This window comes from Hipposideros armiger, unplaced genomic scaffold (genome assembly GCF_001890085.2).
Source record: "Hipposideros armiger isolate ML-2016 unplaced genomic scaffold, ASM189008v1 scaffold_53, whole genome shotgun sequence".
Lineage (NCBI taxonomy): Eukaryota > Metazoa > Chordata > Mammalia > Chiroptera > Hipposideridae > Hipposideros > Hipposideros armiger.
The window spans coordinates 1,163,685-1,190,166 of NW_017731403.1; the positions used below are offsets into that span (position 1 = coordinate 1,163,685).

Genomic DNA, 26,482 nt, shown 5'->3' on the forward strand with positions numbered 1-26,482 from the left:
GGGCTGGCTGAGTGGCTCAGTTGGTTAAGAGTTAGCTTAAGAGCACTATCTCTGAGCAACAGGGCCTCTGGTTCGATTCCCACAGGAGCCAGTGACGCTGCACCCCAAGCTGAGCTGCCGCTGAGCTGCCAACAGGCGGCAGGATGGCTCAGCTGGTGAGAGCACGTGCACCTAACAACAAGACTGCCTGTTCGATGGTGGGCTATGCCCACCTGCAACTAAGACTGAACTCAGCACCTTGAGCTGAGCTGCTGCCCAGATGGCTCAGTGGTTAGAGTATGCGCTCTTGACAACAAGGCTGCCAGTTCAATTCCCACATGGGATGGGGACTATGCGCACCTGCAACTAAGACTGAACTTGGCACCTTGAGCTGAGCTGCTGCCCAGATGGCTCAATGGATAGAGTGTGTGCTCTTGACAACAAGGCTGCCAGTTCAACTCCCGCATGGGATGGTGGCTACACCCACCTGCAACTAAGATTGAACACAGCACCTTGAGCTTAGAGAGGCCACAAGCTGCCGAGGGGCAGGTAGATGGTAACTGGCGCCCTCCACAACTAAGACTGAAGAACAACAACTTGGCTGGTCCCCTTCCCCAATTCCCCAACACTGTTCCCGTCCCCTAATTCCCCAATTTAAAAAATAATAATAATAATTAGTTATTTTTTTAAAATAGAGCACTTATCTTTTAGAGATACATACAGGGATATCTATGGATGAAATGGTATGATTTCTAGGATCTGCTTCAAAATAATCCAGAGCAGACAGAAGAGGATGGGTAGATATGGCTATGCCTACAGACTGGCCATGAGTTTACAAACGTTGAAAGTGAGTAATGGATACCTGACAGTTCACTATACTGTTTCAATTGTGCATGTTAGAAATCTCCCATAATACAAAGTTAAAAAGAAAGAATGAATCAGTCAGGGCACGCTTGGGCCCCACTCCTAAAGATTCTAATTTGTTGGTCTGGGTGAAGCTTGTATAGCATTATTTTTCAAATCTCCCCAGGGGATTCCAACTTGCAGTTAAAGAGTTAAGAACCATTAGACTGGCATCATATAGCCCAGTCCAGCCTCTTCAGTAAGATGACTAAGGAAACAGTCAGAGAGGCTTCACAGCATCTCAATAATCTCAGTTGCTGTGTCATTTTGATCAAATAACCTAAGGATTTACGTCAAAGATTCTCCACCAGGGAAGCACATCCTTCCCCGCCCTACCTCCTCCAACCCCAGAGGGCACATATTAGGATCATCTGGGAAGCATTTTCAAAACTAAACACACCCCTTGACGATTCTGCCCCTGGCTCCCCTAGAATAGATTCACCCCCGGGAGCCTCATAATCTGGGCAATGGCTCCTGTCCTTCAAGTGTGCTAGGGGAGGGGCAGGGAGCCCTGCCGGGAGCTGAGGTGTGCCCGCATCTACCTGTGTCTGTTCCTCTTGCCCAGGTCTTCCTCCTCAGGAACAGGGTCAATGTCCGGTAGAGGGATGATGTAGCCACTGTCTGCGCTCAGCCTCTGCTCATCGAGGCCACCCTCCCAGTCCTTCAGCTTGTCTTCCTCATTTTTGTAGGTGACGCCGATGTAGGTGTTGTCAGCGTCCACGCGCATGCGTGCCACGGCGGGATGGTCGCTCTTCAGGAAGTCCAGGTGAATCTTTTCATAACTCTACAGACATTCATTTCACATAATTAATCGAATGTTATTGACCAAACTGCAAAAAAGAATACAGACGCTCAAACTACCTCATAGATGTGGCATTTAGACAAATGAAAGAGAGTCAGATGTAAACTCTCCCAGAGATGTGGGACATGACGAAAGGGCCACCAATGGCACAGATCTCCTACAGACAGGTCTTAGGCATAAGATACCAAGAGCCCCTTCTCCAAATCAGTAACAATGACTGCCCTTCTCTGGGACTAGCCTGGACCCTTCATCACATAGTTTCTCCAGAGCTTGGGTAGGTCCTGATAAGAGGTGATAAAGACTTCCACGGGAAGCACAATACCTGAAGCCTTCCTGATCCTTAAACATTGAAGAAATCAAACTCAAAACTTAGGGACCTTTGATCTAACAGGACCCCATCGTCAACACTCGTTCCAGTCTCTCCCTACCCACATATCTCCACCAGCCTGAGTATCTCTGACTGACCTACAGTTAATTTCCTTTGGCCTCCTCACTGCCTCACTTACAGAGGTTGTCATGGGCAGTGAGGTAATCAATAGACAAAAGTATTTAACTTCCAGTTCAGCGTGCAGCCTCCTAACACCACTCCTCCTTGAGAAGGAAGAGAAGCAATAAATATGAAAAGTCTACATGGTAACTAATCCGAATCTAAGCAATTGAGTTTATTATACGAGTGCGTCTGGGTTTCCTTCTCAGTATCTCAGCAGAAAGTTCTTTCATTCATTAACATATCCTGTTTGGTTCCGTGAAATTACATTTGTTCCCCTGAACAATGCTTCCTATTTCACACACACAGCAAAACCCAGCTGGAGCCACAGATAACAGCTGAGATTGTTCCTTCCAGTCAGCTGGTAAAAGCCAATTTTGCATGGATTTAAGTGCATTCAAATTAGCAATTTAATGGCGGTGGATGTCCTGAGACTTCTAACTGCACAGTAGCTTCAGACACTCAAACATCTGGAGAATGAAGTGCTTACAGGTGTTGCACCCAGAAGATGAAAGGGAGCCGAGGGAAGGGGAGGGTTTTCATCCACCTTTGCTACCAGGGCCTGGGGAGCACTCCATGAAGCCTGGCTACTGGATCCCACAACCTTTTTCCTCCTTTGAAAATGTTCCTTTAAAACTGTGTTGAACAGCGCTGCTTGCTTGCAGAACTACCTGCCTGTCGTCTTCTCCCTTTGCCCATTCCTTTCCACACATCATAAGAGGCCCAGACAAACCTTTTTATATTGTCCAGGCAGCAGGTTCTCCACAATCTCACTCAGGTGGTAAAAGGAGGGTCTCTTCTCCGGCTCACTGTTCCAGCACTTCACCATGATCTCATAGCTGAGGAGCACAGAACTCAGAGTGGGCACAGGGAGGAGTGGCAGGGCACCCTCCCCCAGCCCCACAGACACACTGGGCATGAACACAGGGCCCATGGTGGAGGGGGGAGGGGAGCAGAGGCTCACACTTCACTGGTGGCATGGTCAGGCTTGGCCATCCGGTACCCACTCTTGATCTTATTGTAGAAAGTAGAATCCACCATCATGCCAGGATAGGGTGTGCCACCTGAAAGCCAAAAAGGAAAGTAACCAGGGTACATTGGTTAAGAGTTGGCTTGGGACGCCAGCTCTGAGCAGCAGGACCCCGGTTCGGATCCCACATGAGGGCCAGTGATGCTGCGCCTTTCTTTTTTTCTTTTTTTAAGATTTTTTTTATTGGGGAATTGAGAGAGGGGTACAGTGTTGGGGAATTGGGGAAGGGGAGCAGACAAGTTGCTGTTCTTTTGTTCTTCAGTCTAGTTGTGGAGGACGTTGCTTCACTGGCCCATGTTGGTATTATCATTGCGCTCTTCCCGGGTGAGGCAGATCCGTCGCCGGCCTCTGGACGGCCGCTCACAGCAGCTCTTGGCAGCTCACACCAGCTGCTGGCTGCTCACGCTGGCTGCCAGCCACACACAGTAGCTCATAGCAGCCCACTGCAGCAGGGGCTGCAGACTACGCCATCGCCGGCGACTCACAGCATCCCAGCTCCAGGTCAAGCTGTTGTTCACCATCTTAGCTGTAGAGGGCGCAGTGTCACTGGCCCTCGTGTGGGATCCGAACCGGGGTCCTGCTGCACAGAGCTGGCATCCCAAGACAGCTCTTAACCAACACTCCATTCAGCCGGCCCGACGCAGCTGCTGGCCGGCAGCTGGCATGAGCTGCCATGAGCTGCCATGAGCCACCATGAGCGGCCGTCCAATGGCCAGCGAGTGACTGCCTCACCCGGGAAGAGTGCAATGATAATACCAACATGGGCCAGTGAAGTGACATCCTCCACAACTAGACTGAAGAACAAAAGGACAGCAGCTTGTCTGTTCCCCTCCCCGATTCTCCAACACTGTTCCCCTCCTCCAACTCCCTAATAAAACCTTTGAAAGAAAGAAAGGAAAGGAACCAGGATTAACAAGTGTGTGGTATGTTGTTGAACACTTGGGGTGATACAGTACCTTTAGGAAATGTTTGGGGATCCCCACCTTCACCTTAAAGTACTGATTCTTTCAAGGAAATTAAGTGTTATCATCTCCCTGCTCAAATCTTAAATTTAACTGGGAGTTCTAGGTTGATCAAGTCTAGACACCCTAAGCAAAAATTCTACATCTCTGGAAAAAGCGCAAAAAGTGTTTTTTGATGTTTCTGACTACTGGATCTATATATACAAAGCAAAAGAGAAAATCAAGGGAAATTCTAAATCATTGAAACCCAAAAAGTAATTTTCACCAGAAATGTGCAAATAATTAAAGCAAAAGTCTAAGTTAGGGCTTGAAATATCTAGATAATTCTTTGCTTTTAATGGACTATGAGACTCGGTTAAGCTACACACTGGGATGATCCACATTGATATCCAAGGAAAAAGAACTGGGATAGAAAAAGGAGAGGAGGCAGGGAGATACTCTTTACTATCACATCAGGATAACAGTAAATTCATGAAACACTTCACGTGTTTATTGCCAAGGCCAGGTCAATTTTAGTTTCCTTGCTAAAGCCTTCTAAACCCACTCCAGGAACTCCTGTCTCCCGTCTCTGAACTTCCATTTCCATCTTAAATCAGGACCACACAGTTTATCGCTAAGTGTGTGAGTCTTATCTCCCCAGATGAAGTGTCTGGAAGTCCGGGTCATGAATCACTCCTCTCTTAGGGCCCTCACTTGGCAGCATGGGGCACCTGTGCAGTTCAGTACCTGGTGACTGACTGAATGACTAGGAGGTTTCTCTCCTCCAGAATGATGACCAGGAAGGGGAGTCACGCCCTTTTCCTTGCCATATGAGCATCTATCACCAGTAGGTGAGGAAGTGGCAATTCTCCACTGGTGACTCCGATAACCCCAAGGTGAAAAAGCAGCTGGTGAATGGATGTCATCAAGAGCATTTCCAGGAAGAGAAAGTCACTCTGGCATACCCAGAGGAGAGGAGGGGCAAAGGCCAGGGATTGGGGCAAAGGTCAGGGGTGAGAGTGCAGCTCCGCAAGATCCCTGTTTCATTCTGAATGGGCACACACCAGACATCATATGTGCACAATGTGTCATGTAAAGCGGCTGCAGTGTGCTTGACTCACACCAGGTATCTTAACATTGATTACATCCTGGAGCTTGGAAAAACACAGCATTTCCCTTCCAGTGTTGTTCCAGAATAACCCATACAAGCAGAGGTGTCGGGCCCGTACCAAGGGAAAAGATCTCCCAGAGCAGAATGCCGTAAGACCAGACGTCGCTCAGTGTGGTGTAGAGGTTGTCGAAGATGCTCTCGGGAGCCATCCACTTCACGGGGAGGAAGGTCTGCAGGGAAGGAGGCAGGAAATTAAACCCAGCGTACGCACTGATAATCTACAGCAGCAGAAATAGAAAGGGGTTCTTTTGGGCTAATAATAACTTGTACTAATAGTGTCTCTTGTGTGTATCATTCATGAGTGTCTCTTGTGTGTGTCATTCACTGCTATGCTCTCAGCACTCAGAAGAGAAGCTCTCAGCATTTCGTGGGTGTTCAATATATATTTGGTGAATGATGGATGGTCATTGCCTCTTAGGTCCTCCCAAGGAATAAGATCCAAAAATATTTAATCCTGAGTTTTTTTACCCAAAAAGTGTGAACCCTGAATGGACCTGTCTCCACTTTTCAGGTGTTCCTAGGAATGAAATTAAGAACAGAACCAGTGATTTGAAAGCCAATTACATTTTTTGAACTTTAAGAATAGTCATTTCCTACTACAAAGAGTCTGACATAATGATAATTCTGCAGCCTCTTTTGTGAGGCTGTCCAACCCTCAGAGGAAATACTAAATTGAGGCAGATACATCCAGCAGTCACATGAGCATCCTTCAGCCCTCTAAGGTTGCTGGGAAGATAACAGAGATTCATAACCTTTTTGAACAGTTGAGAAATTGGCTCCACCAAGTCCATTGATTTATTCAAGGTGCCTAAAGCTACAGGTCATGACCATAGAGTACATGAAACATACAGACATGGACACAGCCCAGGGTCCTTCTCTAGGTGGATATAGCAGCCCCACGAGCTATCCCACAACCAGTGCAGTGGAGTGACTGGAAAGTGTACATATAGGTGGCAGATGTATCCCAAACTACTCCATCTGCTTAAAGGTAGAAGGGGTGGGGGAAAAGGTTCAGGTGTAAGATAGAATGAGTATCTTTAAGGAAACTTTGTCTCTAAGATATGTGAACTCAAATGGTTTTCACATTTTAGGGGTCACAGACACCATTTGAATATTTGATAAAAGAGACACTCTCCTTGGAAATAATGTATGTACACACGCATGCGCAATTTACACATTAACAGCTAATGCTTACTGGATGCTTCTATGGGCCAGGCACTATGCTAAGCATTTTACATGAATTCACTTATTTAATCCCCATGGCAATGCAGGATTTAGGTACTATTGTCACTTCTCTGTTATAGATAAACTGAGATACAGAATGGTCAAGTAACTTCCCCCAAATCTCACACTAGGAGTGGGTGCTCACACCCAAGAGTCTGCTGGAGAGCCTGTGCTTTTCATATTGACCCTCTAGAGCCTGTTCATGAGTCTCATGGACTCCATACTGAAAATAGAGGCACATGAATGGCTAGAAGTAACACCTGATTTCAAAGATTCAGTGAGGGTGAGCATGCCAAAGAAGCAGGGAGAGCACATACGCTGCCTTTTGACACGTAGTTCGAATCATGCATGATGTCTCTGGCCAGGCCAAAGTCACAGATCTTCACAATTTTCCCTTGTGCCAGGAGGACATTGCGAGCAGCCAGGTCCCGGTGGACACACTGCACAGGAAGGAAAGAAACAATGTCAAGGTCAATCCATCTGCTGCTAGACAGCATCGCCCCTGCAAGACTGAACACTTACTTCATGGTGAAATGTGGAGTTTCCTGGCACACCTCAGGGAGGCCATCCTGGCATAAAGAGCTCACCTTTCCCAGGCTCTCATCCCAACCACTCCCAAGAGTGAGAAACCTCTAGCAAAAAGTAGACACCTGATGGTGTCAGATGCCCCACTCTGCTTTGGGGAAGAGGAAGAGAGAAGCAGCCATTGCTACTGGCCTCTCTGAGATCTATCTCCCACGCTCACCTCACTCAGACCTGCAGCCAAGGTCTAAAGAGGTCTCTGTTCCTTGAACACACTTACATTTTTTGAAGCCAAAAACTCCATTCCTCGTGCAACTTGATAGGTAAAGCTCAACAAATCCAACAAAGTGAGGCCTTCCGAGTTATCATCCGAAAGGAGGTTTTTGACTTCCGAATCTGCAGAGAAGGAATTAAGTGTGTTGGTGCTGGGGGACAGCATGAAACGTCACCCACTGTGCCACTCCCCCAGGGTGGGGCCGCTTGTCAGGCTGCAGAGGCTTGTCCAATAAAACAGATCTAAGATGTTTTCTTATAGTTTCTAGACATCATGGGTGGTTATCTAAACTATACAAGTTCTAGACAAAATACCTTGGAATTTAGGAATGAGCTTTTCAGATGGAAGTGAAAATCTGTTAGTAACTTGTCTTATTCAGGACTTATTCAGACCAAAGATATGAATAAAATTAGACTTGGTTAAAAATATACACGTTACATATTTCAGGCTAATGACTAAAATAATATAACTATGTTGTAAAACAAAAAATTAAAATTAAAAGGTATAAAAATAAATACTGTGCAAAGGCTCCATTTTTAAAAAGAAATATACCAACAGAAACATATATCTGGCTAATATATATGTCACCATCAGAACCAGTCTAATGGGTTCTCATATATTTTGTGGTTTTCCTCCCAAATTTCTTTTTTTCAACCTTGTTAGCAAATCACCTCAGCCACCATTAAAACACACATACACACTAAAATCTTCCATAATGAAGAGGGCCCTTTTCAAAAAGTAGTTTTTAGGAATTGCTTTTATTTTTCTTTTTAAAGCCACCTTCATAGTACTTGGCTTATTTGGTGAATAAAGCAACCACCACTCAGAATGGAGGTAGTAATTTTAAAGATCAGTGCCAATGACTTTGCATTTAGTTCCCTTTGTTTGTAACTTGTCCACTTTCCCCGGTTAGCCCCATCTTGGAAGGGTCCCAGGGTTTTCGAGGAAGGAGGCAATTTAGGCCAGCAGTTCTCAGTTCTTTTTGCAATTTTTCAGGCAAGTGAGGAGTAGCTGCAGCCATTCACATTTTTCCAGCCAGCTCTAGGAACAGGCCAGAAAGCAGCAGTCTGCCTGCCAACAGGGCCTGGGCTGAGCATGAATCAGGTTCCCTTGACATCTGGAGCCTGGTCCAGCCTGGGAAGCAATGTAAACTATTTTTAACAATATGAGAGGGAAGAGGAAGCACTGATTCCGACAACCCTCACTGGCTAATCTTTAAAAAGAGCTTGGAAGTGTACCCATTTGGCAATGGGAAATGAATGGATCTTGGAACTGCAGCAATGGAAAATATTATTGTGTACTGAGCTTTGCAAAATGAGCACATTCTTTGTGTAATGGATTGTACCTTTCACTTAAGAACTCTGAAAGCATTCAGAGCACATTAGCGATTTTCAAAACAATTTCCATAGCAGCTCAACACTTTTTTGCATCAACCAATGGGAGGGCTCAGACCCAATAATACAGGATCACAGGACAAGTCAACGTCAGACCCATCTAGCAACCTCCTCCTCATTCCAAGCCTGTGATTAGACGAGAACTCTAGAGGAGCCACCCCACAGCAGATGTGGAGTGGTCCACCTGGTATGGGCATCAGCTGGGCTCCCTGGAGTTTATACATCAGTTTAGCCCCGCCACATGCGCATCTGCTTTGAAAACAGGCAGATCTTCCTTCAAATAACATGCAGTTGAAACACCCAACACCCTTGTCAGAAAATATAACCTCTAATTGTCCACTTTCCAGTTTCTACCACAAATTGGATATTAGCAAAGCTGAAAGCAAGGGCTACTGAACTCATAGATAACAAAGACTTATATAATTATATTTTTAAAAATAATATTAGGACTCAATATAAGATTGTCACTTTTAATTTGGCCAAGGGCATTGAGAAAAAAACATCAATTATCACCATACTGTCATTAAAAAGAAAAAAAGACATGTTAACACCAAAAAGAAAGCTATTTAAAAATGATTATATTTAAAGTTTGAAACATTCATTACATTAGGTCTGTCTTTATTCGTTTTCTTCTTTTCAATTCACAGGTCACAAACCTATGAAAACATTCACAGCCCCGGCTTGTACAGATCTGCATTTAGGGGCCTTGTGGCCTGGCAGTTCTACTTACCATGCCCGATCACCTTCTGAGCATTTTAAGTATCACGTTCAACCACTGGGAGATCACAACACCCAAAGAGTGAGCATAGACATTTTTACCTAACATAGATTTCTTCTTATAGGAGGCTGGGCGATCATACAGCGATCTCTGGATGTCTGAATATTTAGAAACTTCTTTCCTTTCCAGCATGGGGACATACTGCGTGGTATCAGCTTGCTTCATGTCCATGTAGTCACCATTGTTTTCAAAAGATAAAATAACATAACTGGAAAAACAGAAAAATAAACCTTATCCCGGTGTCCCTCTGGAGTGATCAATTCAACATTCAGTCACTGAAGAGCAGCTGCCTACAGTCTGCAAGGTAGTGGGGTGGGCACGGGGATGTCAGGGATGAGTAAAAACAAAACCTATTTGTACCCTTCACATGGGGTGGGCTAATCGGGGAGCTGAGCATTAATCAATAATCACACAAGTACACAGATCATCTCCGTGTGTGCCTGTCTTTATTCTGTTTCTCAATTCACAGGTCACAAACCTGTGCCACGTGACCACGTGGCTTAGACAATTCCTACTACTCGATAAATGTAGCAACAATTTGGTGTCCGAGTAATTTAATATGAGGTGAACTCATTGTACTTTCTGATGTTACAGAACTTTATATCTGCAGGGATCTTTACAGCCACTGTAGGCTTCTGCCGGGGGGATCACTATCATTGCCTTGATTTACAGGCCCGGGTTCAGCAAGGACCAGTGTCTCAAGTTTGGGGATCCTGAGACAGTTTCTCTTAAGATCAAGCACTGAGGCATCCCTGGCAAGTGCTGCACTTGATAGGTCTTAAGTGGACTACATATAAACAGGAAAATGACTTCCAGAACAATTCCAACTCTTGCTGTCATTCAAACCTATCAGTAAGGCTCCCCACACGATATCCTGGTCCAAAACACTTGCAGCTATTGTGTATCAATCAGCACCATGTCACGGGATGAGAGGGCAGGGTAGCTGGACTATAAGTCTTGCTTCCTCCTGGCATGGACTCTGCATACATGGACTCTATCAGTACATGGGTTTTTTTTCCATTGGTGAGGCTTGAAAGACCATGATTCACAGCAACATCTCTCTCCGCACCCACCTCCGTGTGCTTTCATCAGCAGGGTTCAATCCAAAGATGTCCAGCTCTTTCTTTGGCTTCTCTGGGTGGTGGCTTAGGAAGCTGTCCCTATTCTTATGCAAATAGTTGACCAAATCCCCATAGAAGCAGTACTCGGTGATGATGTAAATGGGACCTGTGGGGACCAGAACCGGTTAGTTAGGAGATGAGTATGAAAACGAAGAACAGAGACGAGATGTTGCTCAAAAACAATGAGCTTTCATCAGTTCAATGGAATTCAGTCAACTCCATTCAAGGGACTTATATTCACTGGCATGTTTGGAGGTACAGATTGGGGAATTAGAAAGCTGAGTATGACAGTTTTTACAATGGTAGATGTTCTATGAAAACTCTCCCTCCCAGGTTAGTAACTTTACCTGACTTGGTACAGGCTCCCAGTAAGTTTACAATGTTTAAATGTGGTCCCAGGTGAGTCATTATCTTCAGTTCAGACATGAGAGCTTGTTTTTCACTGGATCTGGCTGTGGCTGTTGAAGAAATAAATCACATGTCAGTCTAACTGAGCTACCCACTTCCCTGAAAAAGCCAAAAACATGGCTAATCCTGTGATTGGATATTATTTCATTTACCAAAAGCCAAAAGAGAAACAGAACATAACTTGGTCTAGGGGCCGGCCGAGTGGCGTGATGGTTAAGAACTGGCTTGGGACGCCAAAAGGCCCCGGTTCGGATCTCACATATGAGGGCCAGTGACACTGCCCTCCACAGCTAAGATGCTGAACAACAGCTCAACCTGGAGCTGGGCTGCCGTGAGTCGCGGCAACGGCGTAGGCTGCAGCCGCTGTGGCAGTGGGTTGCCATGGGCTACCGTATGTAGCCAGCAGCCAGCGTGAGCGGCCAGCAGCCGCAGTGAGTGGCCGTCCAAAAGCCGGCGATTGATCTGCCTCACCCGGGAAGAGCACAATGATGGTGCCAACTTGGGCCAGTGAAGCAACATCCTCCACAACTAGACTGAAGAACAAAACGACAGCAACTTGTCTGTTCCCCTTCCCCCAATTCCCCAGCACTGTTTCCATCCCCCCAATTCCCCAATTAAAAAATAAAAATAAAAAAATAACTTGGTCTAGCTTCTCTAGACCTTAATAATAAATCCTTAGTCTTTAGGGTTCAAAAGAAATCACTAAAAATAACAACTCTTGATTTTCCAACATACAGGCAACAAAAACACTCTAAATAAACCCAACTGACAAAAGTGTCTAAATACACATAAAACCTAGAGTTGAAAAAAACCAAGATTTAGTCCTAAATTTGGCATTTACCGGCTCTGTGATTTTGAGTAATTTATTTAATATCTCCATGTTCAAAAATCCCCAGGAAGGGACACTTACGTTTAAGCATCTTCACTGCTACTTTCATGACAGGTTGGGACCGGCTTAATCCATAGGCAGTTCCTTCAACCACTTTCCCAAACGCACCAGATCCCAGGATACGACCTGTGGGCAACCAGAACCATTAACACACAGAGACATCAGGCATCTCATCAGCTTTATTTACCATGGCCAGCGCTTGTGGGTACACAGCTGGGTGGTGTTTTTCCTGTTGGAGTAAGCATAATGATTCCTCCAAATCATCATGTCAAAACCAGAACTGAGCCCACAGGGAAGGAAATTAGTATAATTGCTTTTGTCAAATAACATTTGCAAGGGAAAGGAAAACACAGACGGGAGAAAGGAGGGTGCAGCCCTCCAGGGTGGGAGCACTTTGTCTACCAGCTTGCGTGCTGGGCCAGACCATGGACTCCGTTGCACTTGCTTTCTGTGGCTCTCACCCAAACCCCCTGGTTCTTTGCCCTTCTGTTTTCCATATGCAAACAGGGGCATCTTTTGCATCAGTAAGTCCTTATCCGCTGGAAACACTTCAGTATTCAAAATGTCCCTGACTCCAATGAGTGATGAAGTAAACTTCAGGCTGGGCCCCTGGCTGCCTGTTTGTCAGGAAGACCAGGAATCACACAGGCTAAAGGTGCCTGGTGAACACAACACTTTGCTGCATGTTGGGAGATACAAAAAGAGATGCAAGCTGTCGTTCCCACTCTTAAAGAGCTCGCAGTCTAAAAGGGACTGCTCACCTGCTTCTGAGTATTTTAAGTACGCTCCTTGACATATTAGGGATATTGCCATTTTCCCCATATTTTAATACTTTTTAACTTGCCTCAGCAACTTGTCCCTTTTTGTAAAACAGGGGATGGAAATATATAATAAAGAAGCTTAGTTGCCAGGTATAAGTATTTGAAATTGGGAGCGCCTACCTAGGATGTCTCTTTGATTTCAGGTGAAGTGGCTCTCTAAGAAGACCTAACCTTGTATTTTGGAATCAAACAGGTGGATAATTAAAAACTACCTTTGGAAGGAGAAGGGGAAGGGATGAGACAATACAAATGGGTAATTGTAATATGGCCGCAGGGATAGAAAAAGACAGTCCGAGGAATACAATCAATAATGTTGTAAGTATTTCTTAGGGGGCCAGATGGACCCATGTCCTTTTGGGGAGTCCACTTCATAGTTGATGTAGAGGCCTGACCACCACATTGTATTTCTGAAACTGATGTTGAATAATACTGTATGTCAACTATAATTATATATACATATAACCTCGGGACATGGAGTAGAGTGCGGGAACGGATTCAATGGAATTGTAATAGATAAGCATGATATCGGGGGTGGGAGGGCAGTGGATGGGGGGGGGGGGGTTGTTACTTTGTGAGGGTGAAAAGGGTAACTATTGCATTGTTCTGTACACCTGAAACTAACAATAAAAATAAATAAATAAATAAATAAATAAATAAATAAATAACTACCTTTGGCATCCTTCAAATTACATATCATTAGAACATTCATGGTGACACAACCTTTAGGTCTAACTTTCATTTCTCTGTCCTGTTTTCATTAATTCAGAATGTGATTTTTTTTTTTAATTCCCTGGACTAAAGCTTCATGTGGTCCCAGCCCAAGATTGCAATATTTGAAAAGTCTGTGATAAACTGGCTTGATTATCTTACATGTTTTGCTTTAAAATGTACCTATATTTTTATATTCTATATTCTAAATATACATATTCTAAAGAAGTATCTAATACATCCTCAGAATATACTGGATCAAATTATATTTTGTGGTTGTCCTCATTCATTTCTCATCTGTTCCTTTTTAGTCACGGAAAATCATCTCATTTTCAATTTGTGTCATTTCCAAAGCAAAGCCATTTTGATGGGTATCTTTGGCAGGTCTCCTCATATTCTCTTCTCCTTTTATAAAATTTTCTTTAACCATAACTTTCTATAAACTGAGATTTTTTAAATCATTGCAGTGATCCAATTAACTCATTTTCAAGACAAAAAAAAAATCTCTGAAAGCCAGTTTCTATTACCTAACTCTTATTAAGCACAAGTTTAAATTCCTCATTCCTTCATGGGACTGTAAAGAGTCAAGTCTGTACAAATCGAAAGGGAATCTTGGATGATCACCCCAATAGGTGCTTACCCAGCACTAGTCCATCTCTTGGAAACTCCCATCTCGAGTCATAAGGCAGCTGCATCGGGTCCACATAAATATATTCATGTCCATCGGGGCTGATTGATTCAATGACCCTCCAGCGAATTTCATACCTCGGTTTCTATAAATGACCAGGACAGGTAACTGGTGAATTACCAGAGTCCGGACACACCAAAGGTGAACTGGAGCAGCAAAGTGACCAGACGTAGTAGGATTCAACACGTTCACTCAACACATAGTTACCAAGCAACTTCTCTGTGCCAAGCACTGAACTAGGTGGCTATTTTACTTGTTCTTATTGGCTTCAAAGATATTGAGTTCTTTGAGAAAAATATCTACCTGTTTCCAAATGACAACCAGGACAATCAGTGAGATGATCACAATCACCAATAGCACCAGGACTGCTGCCGCCACCGTGAGTTCAGAACGCAGAGCTGGGGGAGAAACAGAGAGCCATGATGGAAAATTTGCACAAACATGCAGAAGGGCAGGTAGGCAGTGTGCCTGTGTCTGGGCCAGAAATCTCACTGCTCGTGGAGAAGCCGGAGGGACTTGGATCATTTTAGGGATGGGCAATAGCATCTCTCAATTATCTACACACATAAGACTACTCCAGCTCGTCCCTTAAAACAGAAAGGAACAAAATCCAATCAGGGGAATGCCATATTTTCTCTAAAGGTGCTCCAACATTAATCTTCTGGACAGAATGTGAATTGGAATATAAAGACTGATAAATGAGATGGACATGACTTTAAGTTCAGAAATTTAAATTCAACTTATTTTGAAAGGGTGCATTTTGTTTACGTTGCCTTTGACTTCGTTCATTTTTTTTTTTTTTTAAGAATTCAACCTGTCTCAACTGTTGTTACGAGGAAAAGGCAGAAGATCCTTCTTCCCGCTTTGAATTCCCACATGCACACTAAAGAGGCTGGGTAGTTATACTGTTAGACAAGCAAATGCTGAGGGGCCTCTGAGAGGTACAGTTTTGTATTTGAATCGGAAAGAAAGGACTCCCACACAGATGCGCTGAGAAGGCCCTGTAAGAGCATTCAGAGCCGTTCTGCCTTGGGACCTTCGTTCTTATAGGACCCCATTAGGGATTTAAAGTTCCATCTGAGGGAAAAAGGGCTTGGCTGATGATTGAGAGTTGTCCTGACTTATGAAAAACTCACTGGGAGCCACCAGCTTTAGCTCTCGGTTCTCAGCCCCAAGGAGATTCTTAGCCAGACATCGAACCGCAATGGTCTCCTCCACTTTGGCGAATGTCACCCGGCCCTCCACTGTACTCCTGTCTCGGGGGTGGACCTCCGTGATGATGTTTGAGATGTTGTTGGCCAGAATCGTCCATGAAGTCTCATTATTACATCTGGAGAGAAAAAGGACATAAATACAGAGCTGATTATCAGGAGTAATGGAGGTGAGTGGAGCAGTGAGAATAATCTAAGATGGCAAGCCCTTCTGATCTGGTCTACAATTTGGGGATGTTACAGGTTGATTTTCTTACTTTATGAGCCTATTAACATTAACACTTGTTTGCACACACCCAATAGAAAATAACCTACATGGACATAATTGAAAGTTAACTATTCACGAATGCAAGACAGAAATAAACAAGGTCAATCAAATATAACTACCAACCCCAAGCCTTGAACCGAGAAGCAAACTGAACAGTTCAACTTCAAGAATGTTTTAACTATCCATATTTTGTATTCCTTCAAAAGGGTCTGGCGGCCTCCCTTCTCTCCATCTGCACTGTGAGAGGCCCTAAGGTGTCACTGGGGTTGGGGTGATCCTACAGCTGAGTTATGGGACCTAGATTCCGCTCCAGTCAAGATCCAAGTCAGCCCCTTAGCCCTAGGACAGGGCAGGTCTAGGAGTCTCAGGCTTCAGGAGAAGCAATCAAGGTTTCTGAACACAGCCCCTTGCCCTGGGTAGAAGTGTGAACATGTCGCTCATGTGCCCATTTGAGAAGGTTGAGAGATGGGACACGAAGGAGCAACTGGTGGGTTAACTCCCACCAAAGGACAGGTAGGCAAATATAGTAGTGAGCAATCACATGGGCAGTATTTTTATTTATGCTCATATGCCAGTCTAGACACCAAATAAAGTTCACCATATAAGAAATAAGAGGTAAAAATGTGGGTTAAGGTGGTAAAAATCCTCTTATAGCGGTAGTTCTTTAAATTCATCATACTGTCAGATTACAGACTCTTTGGGAATCTGATGAAAACCATTGACCTTCTCCTTACAGCTACTCATGAACACAAGTGCATGTGCACACACATGCGCTCACACACACACACACGCATGCACACACCCACAAGGTCCAATATTCAGAACCCTAACTTGTAGTTTATGAGACTTAGGCTGAATAAGAATCACAAGTACAAAAAAGAGCCAGCAAAAAAAATAAAATGCATTGGAGGTCCTTTGCGTCAAGAAAAAGAAATTCTGACCACAAAGGAAAAAGGAACACCTGGTTTCCGTACTTCTTAATATCCTTGCAAATCATCCACTCAATATCAGGAAGAGGTGTCCCTTCAGCTGTGCATCTCACAGTCTGTCCCCCCGTAGAGCCATGGTGGTCGTCGACCAAGTCCAGAATAGATGAGGGAACTGCAGGAGGTAGAAACAAATCGGAATTGAATGGTTTGTGACCCAGAACTTCTGGGAACTACAAAGTGAATATGAGTCCAGAACTTGCCCACAGGGCATTTGATCGTACAAATCAAGTAACCGACCAAGGCGGAGGGGGGCCTGGAATCAGTTATGTGCATAATAATGTCCCAGTTTGCCACAGACCCACTTGTTTAAGAGCATTTTCACAGTTTCAGTGTCTTGGGATGTGTACCCTGTGGTGTTTTAAATCTGGAGTGACGAAAGCAAAAAAGTTCCTGTGGTTATTTGACTTGAAAGGCAAAGAGGCTCTTAAAATTAATATAGCTTGGGATTCAACTAATGAATTCAGCTAAAGTATAACCTAAAGCAGCATTTACCAAAGTGCATCTGTGGGATTTTATTAGGTTTTAATTTTTTTTTAATCTGTGATCAAACACTTTAATAAATACGCTAATGCTCGTATCATAGATTTATTGTGAGGGTCAAATGAGCCCACCTAAGACAATACCTGGCACATGATAGATACTCAGTGAAGAGGTGCTGCATCTGAATATAAATAGACTTGGGCACTCCTTTCGGGTAAGGGCCACGGTACGTCTACAAGGGAAGCTAAACAGAAAGGCCAAAACTCTCGGGCACAATCTAAGGTCATCTGGACCAAAAAGCATCATTTCACTCTTGCCAGAACTGTAGGTGCCAGATTGAGAAGTGGGTGGTAAGGAAGTTGTTGGAGCTTAGGAATTCCCAGTCAGGCTGTTCCAGAGTAGACTGAAACCTCCCAGCATTGTGTGAATTCTCAAGTCCAGCAAAGCTATCCCTGACATGTGACATCTACAGTCCCTACTTCTCCTGTAAAAGTGTTGCTTTCCCCTCCACGACCTGGGAGAAAAGGGCCAGGCTCTCCTCGGGAGACACTTGTTCACTGAGGCAAGCATTGTCTTTAAATCGCCCTTACATACCTTGAGTTAAGAGTTCAAAAGTATAGCTCTCCACATCATCTTCATTTTGAACCACGATAGTATAATGGCCACTGTCTTCTTCCTTAGCCCGGATCAGCTTTAGTTTGCTTCGATACCTTAAAAGAAAAGGACTTTGTGTCAGCAAGTAGCAGCCAAATAAATGCCAATTGCTTCAGCAATTACTGTGTTCCATTTAAATTTTAGTTTTGTAAAAAATAAAGACATCTTTTTCTCTTGTCAGGATCATTCCTTTTCTGGAGTTTTCCACACACTTTCTACATGTTGAAGGTCTGCATTGTGGGCATTTATTTCTTAAGCAGGAGGCCAGACATTTTGAGATGAGCAATTGCTTGTGTGACTCCAAGAGGAATCAAGTCTCTGAAGGCCTGACTTCTGAATGGGCATAAATGCATCTCACCAACTTTCCTTTTACAAAACAAGATAAAAAAACTTGACTTTTACCTTTTTAAAAATTACTTGCTTCCCCTAAACATCCATCCTTTAGGTAGTTCAGCTGAACAAAGGAACACCGTTGGAAGAATGAGGCCCTCTCCATAAATATAGATTGATATGGAGAGGTCGCCAGGATATAACATTCCTACCTGCTTATATTTGTTTTTAAAAATGCTGGAAGGTTTCATAAGAACCTAATGAAACTAATAAAAATGTTTCCCTGTAGGTGGGGAGGAGGGGGTTACTGGGCAGATGGGGACGGGAATGGAATGAGGCTTCTTACAATGAGCCCTTATTATGTTTGAATATTTTTAAAGCATAGGATTCTATCACCTATTCAAAGCAATAAATTTTTAAAAATATATTTCTTCATACTTTATTAAAGGGAAGTTTCCCCCAAAGATTTCTTACACATATTGTAAACGACATTTGGCTGTGTATGTGTGTGTGTGTCTGTGTGTGTGTCTGTGTATGTGTACTTGTGTGTATGTGCATCAATTTGCCCATTTGATTGTCCTTCTTTATAAAACATCACAGGATCGAAAAGCAACTTGAGTGGAGAAGAGCACTGGTTATGGAGTGAGCAGATCTTGGGCATTCCTAAAATTCTCCATGCCTCAATTTCCTTACATGTAGCATAGACTAATTGTATGAATAGCACAGAGTTATTTAAAGAATTAATTAAATAAAATTGTATGTGTGAAAGCATTTCATAGGCTCAACAGTAACCTGCAAATGTAGAGTCTTTTAGCCCAAGTTGCCAGTCACTAGGCCCTGTGATGAGAGCGTGCGGGGCTGGTTTTCCCTCTGCTGCACCATACTGGGCACACTCCCTGACTGGATTTCCTTAGACAGAGAGAACGCTTAGGCATGTCTGACTGCTCATTATCAAACGATCTTCTGTCCTTCATTTTCTATACTTGTTCAGCCAAGAAATCTGGTGGATCCACTAGTTCCAAGCTCCAGGAAGCCAGAAACCCCATCCATCGTGTGCATCCATGTGTTCTCTGGCCCATAATAGAAACTAGAAGAATATGTGCTGAAGGAACTCTTGACTCACTTGAATAGGCAGCTTTCCTGAACCACTCAGCGGGCGAGCCTTGTCTTAATGTTGATTAGCGCTTTCAGATAGTGCTCGTGCGAGTGTTTGCAAGTGTTGGCTGTGCCAGGATTTCCTTATTCCTCCTGGCCTCAGCCTAGTGGGAAGCTCAGCCCTTCCCACCTCTTCGTGTGCCTTCATTTCGCGTTAGCAGAAAGCCTTCCAGATTCAGTATTCCATTTCTTTTTCCATGGCCATCCACAGAGGTCGTGTAAGTTCATTTTCTCAGATGCTACTTCTCAATGACATGTGGAATTTAAATTCAGAAAGAAGAGAGCAAATCTTGAGGTTAAATGAACTGATAAAAGAGGTTCTGTCTCCTCTTCCCTGGTGGCTTGAAGTAGAGGACTGACGTTTGTCTCTCTGGGATGGTTTCTGAGAAGGGTGTCGAGCTGGATTAGCTGGGCCCTTCAAGATGTACCTGCTGCTCCTGGTTTCTAATCAGAGCTTAAAACTGCAAAAGACCTCAAATATCATCTGATCCAATTCCTTGCCTTGAAGGACACAGGTATTACTTACCCTACATTATAGATGAGGAAACTGAGGCTGAGAGGTGACTTACCCAAAACTCTACCACCAGTTAAGACATGAGAACAGTCTACCACTCTCATCAGAGGGCTACCCAAATTCTCCATTGTACATTTTCTCCTAACCAAATTTAAACAGACTCTACTCTGATTTCCTGTGCAGACCTCACTGGGGCAAATGTGTTTCAAATTAAGTCAGTGATGATTTGTTTCATATTAGCTTCTGTGATAATTGTCTTACAACTGGAATTGCCATATCTGTCTACTTGCAATATGAATGCTGGACATCAAGGAATCTAGTCAATCCAAGTGGGTCCAATTTTGTTTTCTTTCTTCCACCCCTCACTGGATCCAGGAACCTATCTTTTATTGGAGGCAGAGCTTTTTAGTTCTACTTTCTTCTTATTTTATCATTAAATACTTACCAACATACTATCAATATATTTTAATGCTATCAATTAAAGGTGCTTGATTTCAAGTGTCTCCTAACTCAGATTGCTACATTTTCTGGATTAACTCCTGGTTTGGGTTGTAGGACATGCACAAACATCAGTCGATCTAGGGACACACAGAAAAGGAGAAGGCATGCTTGGGAAGGGTGTTTCTTTACCTTATTTCCTGAATCTTTTCTATGTCGGTGGTGATCTCAGTGAGGTTTTCTATCAGAGTCAGGTTGTCTTTCAGCCAGGATATCCTGGGAGGGGGGTAGGCCTGCACATCCACCACAAAATGTTTCACTTCATGCAGGTTGACAGCTTCCAACTGGCTGAAGTTGGGTTTGATTTCAATGAACCCTTTCTCTGTACAGGGAAGAATTTCCATTAAATAATGATTACCGCACAGTGGGTCCCGAGCAGCATGGACGACCGACACGTTAGAAAGCAGAATGTACCATGGACAGAAATGGTGACTTTCTTCATTTCTTTAACCTCCTTAGTGGCCTGGCGAGCAGCACATTCGTAATCTCCACTATCCTTCACCGTGGCCTCAGGGACCATCAGAGTGTACACCAATTTGATAGATGGGACCTTGATTTCTTCCAGCATTGTGATGCCTTTGCCTTTCTACAGCAGAAGAGAGGAAAACCAACGTTAAAAAGCTCGCTTCTAGGAGTGAACTCATGTAAACTATGGACTGTGGGTGACAATGACATGGCAATGTAGGTTCATCAATTGTAACAAATGTACCACCCTGCAGGGATGGTGATACTGGGGGAGGCAGTGCACATGTGGGAGCTGGGGGAGTATGGGAAATCTCTGTATCTTCCACTCAATTTTGCTGTGAACTTAAATTACTCTAAAAAATTGAATCTGACAAAAAAAATTTTTTTTCAAGCTAGCTCCTTAGAACATCATGTTTTAAAAGGATATTTAATGACATAGTAAAGTATTTGTGCTATATTGCCAAAAGAAAAAGGATAGAAAAAAGTACTTTTTAAAGTATAATACCTATTAAGAATTAAACATTTATCTATATATACAAAGTATTTAAAGGATTTATCTCCCTAAAATATTGGGTTGTCGGAAAAGTCATGACATATTTTTTTCTATGTTTTTCGTTGCAAAAATGCGTCATGATTTTTCCAACAACCCAATATTAACAGTGAGCTCTGGGAAGTAGCTTTTCCTGTTTCTCTATATTTTATCAAGTTTCAACAATAAATCTGTATTACTTTTATTATCAGACAAAAAAATTGATTATATTTTTGTATATTTTGGGGCCAAATTAGCACGTACTTTGGTTTGGGGAGGGGGGGGAATGTCTATACATCCAATAAATGAAAAAAACCTTTATGTTTTAAGGATTAAAGGCAAACAAGTACCAACAGAAAAACCAAATAGTTTCATATTTCAGGGAAGATGTTCACATACTGAACTATGAATGAGGCTTATAAGGCAATATGTGAAAATGCCCAACTTCCAATCAGATGAGATGCCCCAGAGAGAACAGAAGAGCAGCAGCAAAACTATCAAATACCAAAAAGAGCAGAAAGCAGAAATTTGCATATCAGGAGTGAAGGGGAAAATATATATATATATGTATATATATATATATATATATGTTTTTTGTACATATATGTATATATACATATAGTATGTGTATATGTTTTTATGTGTATATATATATATGTATATACATATATATGTTTTTTGTTCTTCCCAAGGCTGTTGTGTTAAGCACCGTTAATCATTTCTGCATTGCACCGTCAGTCTTTTACACTCAGTTCTCTTACACACTTACTACAACGCATTAGAATAAGTGAAGCACTGTGTGTAAATCCCCAGTGACCGGAGATGGCACAGTGGTCCCCCTTCCTCACTTTTATCTCCACTCCTCCTTTCTTCCACCTTCTGTGCATAGGTTGGCTTCTAGCAGACTGCTTGGGATTTAGCAAACATCATTACATCTTTGCTGAATGATTCAAGTATTGCCTGTTCACTGAAGGTAAGACATGCAAAGAAAAGACCAGGCAGGTAGGAGTCAGAACAGTGTCCTGGGTGGCAGACAACAGAGCAGAAATGGAAAGGGAGCAGGCAATCAACATTATCAAATGCCTCAAAACCCAAAGGCATGGGAGCCAAAAAACAAAAGAAACAAACAAAAAAAGAATTAATGACTACCTCAGCAATTAGCAAATCTTAAAATCTATGCATTTTTTGCTTTTCTAATTTTTCGGTTATCTTGTAGCCATAGAAGCTTTCTATTTCTTTCTGACTTATGAACAAGAAGGCTCAGTGTACAATCTTGATACATGCTGAACATCCTGGTCCAGCTATTGTCATCTCAAACTCTCCCACTGCTCAAAGAGCCATAAGTCATCTAGCCAAATGTGCTCATTGTAGAGATGGGAAGCTGAGGTCTAGAGAAGCTGACAGATAAGTCTTTGGAGCCCTGCTGTGCTCTACTCCATGCCACCAGGAGCCGCGAGGGTACCTACCACTTCTCCAGGGTAAGTCCACTGAAGGTCAACCACCTCGTTGTTAAAGACGGCACAGGTGACCACAACTGTTTCCCCTGATTTATACACAGTTTTAGGAGCTTCCATTTCTAGATCAAGTTCTGGTGTGGCTATTTGAAAAAAGAACAAACACAAGGACCTAAATATCCATAGTATAATTAGGATCCTAATTATAGGTTTGGGTGTTTTTGGGTTTTTTTAAGAAAACGTTGAAAAATAATTTGAAAACCACTTTGATCAAGACAAGATTTTGAAAATCTCAGAAGCCTTGATTCTGAGTTGGCATACATAATTTGGCATGTAGTTATAATACAAAATAGCACACGTGTGTGTGTGCGCGTGCGCACACACACACACACACACACACACACACACACAGAATAATAACGATAGTAAAAATAAATTCCAATTAAACAGAACACCACATTCCTGAACATTTGGGTTAATTGTGACTGTAGTCTTTTGCAATCACCTTTACTGATGTCTTCATTCATTTAATCAACTAACCTTTACTGACCAGCACTCCTCTAGGCACTAAGCTCCTATCCCATCATTCATTCTCTTCTTCTTTCCCACTCTGCTCCCCAATTTTATTCTCAGCACTTTTCCAAAACCTAGCACAGTGCCTGGCATAAAACAAGCCCTTGAGAAGAGTTAAATGGCATACTCTTGCTGCTGCCACACCTACAAGTAACTGTTCAATAAATCGTTGACCCCAACATGTATTATACTTTCCCACTCTCATTAACTACTCACATCAAAGGGATGAAGTCTGCAACTACAAGCCTTTCTCAAAATTCAAAATCACTTTTCTTTGGTTGCTAAAATTAATCTAGGTGTCCATCCCTCCCCCATATGTATTTGTTTTGAAGGCCTCTGTAGTCAGGAATGTGAGTAAAACAGTAAGAGGCTTATACAATAAAAGAATTCCTTACAGTATTTGAACTAATGAAACACAAAATCTTACAGGGGTAAGAAAGCTTTTACCTTCAATAAGGCTAAGCTTCATATTATTATAGCCACAGAGGTCAGCCTAACATTGTATGGGAAACATGGGGTCCTAAATCCCCAAATCAGAATTCAGGATCTCCATCCATCACCAGGGACTATGATTTTTTTTTTTAAATCCTATATGCATCTGATTATTTTGCCTGTCACTCTTATTTAAAGGAGGGAGAGGGTACACGTACATTTTAAAGCATAAACATTAAATGGAATGGTCTGGAACTTCTTCCCTCTGACGGTGGCCTCACAGATATAGGGCCCAACAGTGAAGGTTCCGTTAAAGCCCTGTCTGCTGTCGTAAGAGGCAAGCACCACCCCGTCACTGCTGAGTAAGGTCACCGGAGTATCAGGATCAGTCGTTCGACAAGGTATGATGGCAGAATCATCGTCTTCCACGATGACCAAGTAATCTGTCATTCCTAGAGGTACGAAGGCTACATCTGGGTCTGTGGTTTAAAAAAGGCAGGCAGATTAGGTATTTATTTCGCCTTTACACACATAAGCAAAACAATTACCCCTTTGGCACTAATCTTATTAAGAATGAATTTTGCCTTCACACATATGTCCAGAAGCTGTCACCCTACTGACACGAGTCATCATACTAGCTAAAAAGTGATTTTAAAGTATGAACAATGCCAAATTGTCTGTACCCTAATAAAAAATACTGATGATACCTATAAATAGTAGCCAGGAATTAAAATAAAAAAATTAAACAACTACTGGGCCGGCCGAGTGGCTGGTTGGTTAAGAGTTGGCTTGGGAGCATGAGCTCTGAGCAGCAAGGCTGCCAGTTTGGATCCCATGTGGGCCAGTGACACTGCCCTCTACAGCTAAGATGGTGAACAACAGCTCGACCTGGAGCTGGGCTGCTGTGAGTCGCTGGCAACAGCGTGGGCTGCAGCGGAGCTGCAGTGGGCTGCCGTAGGCTACTGTTAGTGGCTGGCAGACAGCGTAAGCTACCATGAGCCGCTGGGAGTGGCTGTCCAATGACTTGCAACAGATCTGCCTCAGTGGGGAAGAGCGCAATGATCACAATACCAACATGGGCCAGTGGGGCGACGTCCTCCACAGCTAGACTGAGGAACAAAGGGACAGACAGCAACTTGTCTGTTCCCCTTCCCCCGATTCCCCAACGCTGTTCCCTCCCCCAATTCCTCAATAAAATCTTAAAAAAAAAAATTAAACCACTAAAAACAAAAAAAATGGACAAAATAATCAAATTGGTTCAAAACAAGAGAAAATATTCATAATGTTTAAATTAGGAAAAGTTTTTTAAAATTCCTATCCCTGGTGGTCAGCTCATGGCTAAGCCTAATCAATCAGGGTGGCTGATGTGAGAAAGCATGACAGCCCTCCAACTGCAGGGGCCACGCAAGGCCACACCCCCCAGGGCCCCTTTAACAGCCAATGAACTACGTTGAACTGGGGTTCTTTAGGCTGGAGGACTCCCGGAAGTTCCCTAGAGGTGTAGGATTCATCTACCCCGCCTCCTCTCCTTCTCTCTTCGGCTCAGGGTCACACTTAGCATGCAGTCAGACAGCTCCCCCAGCCTCTGCTAGATCCCGCCCCATTTTCTCTCACAGGCCTCTCCCCTAATAAAACCCTTGCATGATTAATCCCATCTTACTCCTATCTTGGCATCTGCTTCTCAGAGGACAAAAGATAACATCATTACTATGGAATGTGCCCCTGATTTTTAATTAAAAAGAAAAAAAATCCCTTCCAATTCATCAAGAGTAGATATATATTTTATTGAATTTGAAAAATAGCATAGTTATTTGTAAACTATTGAGCTATAAGCAATTAGGCCTACCTAATTAATGTGCGTCCCCAACACTTAGCACAATGCCTGACATACAGGAAATGCATAGTAAATATTTGTGGGACTTAACTGCACTGAACAGAAATGAGCACATTTGAGGTTTTTTTGCATAACACCAAGAAAGGATATGCAACAATAAAAATGATTTTCAAAACAATATAGTTAACAATATAGTTAACAAAAATGTTAACAGTGAATATTTCTTGATAATGACATTACAAATGACCTTGACTTAATTTTGTGTGTTCCCCTGAATTTCTCTCTCTCCAATAAGCATTTATTCCTTTTCTATTTTTTAAAGTCTCTAATACAGTACACAGGAGAGTTACGACGACAACAAGGTTGGTCCAGGGGACCCACCCAGCTCACCTGGCACGTAGATGTAAATACGCCTGCCTTCAATCTCATTTTCTTCTGTCTGCGTGTGGTTGTAATAGCAAGTGTACAGTCCCGTGTGGGTTGCCGAGGCATTGACCACTTCCAGCACCGTCACAAAAAAGCCACTGTTGTTCTCCTCGTTTCTGATTTGCACATTGCGATTCTCGTCGGGCATGGGGTACTGCCAGCTCACTTCACTCTCCCCAAAGCATCGCAGAGAAAAGGATGAATTCAGCTGCACAACCTTTTCATTTTCGTTTGGGAGGATAGAGGGTAATGAAAGCTGGCAGAGGATTAGGCTCGGCCCTGTAAAAGGAAACAGGCTCTGAATAGGATGCAGCCAGAAGGGATGGTCTCACCCAGAGAACCGAGAGAAGCAACAGTAGCCGCTTATACGAACAACGACCATCTCTACACAAAAATCCGTTAGCCTGGATGCCCATGAAAGGCCCCCCATTATAAGAGCCATCGCATCTGCTGAGAGTAGCAAATGCTCCAAAGGCTTCAATAGCCACACCAAGTCCCCCAGATGCACCCCCCCAAACACTCAAATGGAT

General features: G+C 43.2%; 1 protein-coding gene across 5 annotated transcripts in view; it reads right to left on the reverse strand.

The window, feature by feature from the left end:
• Positions 1 to 26,482, reverse strand: part of PDGFRA (platelet derived growth factor receptor alpha) — a 43,511-nt gene that overhangs the window by 5,928 nt on the left and 11,101 nt on the right. For all 5 annotated transcript variants that reach the window (XM_019640890.1, XM_019640889.1, XM_019640891.1 and 2 more), the window contains 20 exons: positions 25,917 to 26,231; positions 23,911 to 24,171; positions 22,700 to 22,830; positions 20,654 to 20,825; positions 20,372 to 20,561; positions 17,683 to 17,798; positions 16,594 to 16,720; positions 15,277 to 15,470; positions 14,444 to 14,538; positions 14,093 to 14,225; positions 11,945 to 12,049; positions 10,974 to 11,084; positions 10,579 to 10,732; positions 9,547 to 9,713; positions 7,340 to 7,455; positions 6,855 to 6,977; positions 5,372 to 5,483; positions 3,136 to 3,235; positions 2,905 to 3,010; positions 1,425 to 1,666 (listed from right to left, as the gene is read on the reverse strand). In XM_019640890.1, the coding sequence (XP_019496435.1) occupies positions 1,425 to 1,666; positions 2,905 to 3,010; positions 3,136 to 3,235; positions 5,372 to 5,483; positions 6,855 to 6,977; positions 7,340 to 7,455; positions 9,547 to 9,713; positions 10,579 to 10,732; positions 10,974 to 11,084; positions 11,945 to 12,049; positions 14,093 to 14,225; positions 14,444 to 14,538; positions 15,277 to 15,470; positions 16,594 to 16,720; positions 17,683 to 17,798; positions 20,372 to 20,561; positions 20,654 to 20,825; positions 22,700 to 22,830; positions 23,911 to 24,171; positions 25,917 to 26,231 (3,070 nt within the window). The remainder of the gene's footprint in view (positions 1 to 1,424; positions 1,667 to 2,904; positions 3,011 to 3,135; positions 3,236 to 5,371; positions 5,484 to 6,854; positions 6,978 to 7,339; positions 7,456 to 9,546; positions 9,714 to 10,578; positions 10,733 to 10,973; positions 11,085 to 11,944; positions 12,050 to 14,092; positions 14,226 to 14,443; positions 14,539 to 15,276; positions 15,471 to 16,593; positions 16,721 to 17,682; positions 17,799 to 20,371; positions 20,562 to 20,653; positions 20,826 to 22,699; positions 22,831 to 23,910; positions 24,172 to 25,916; positions 26,232 to 26,482) is intronic.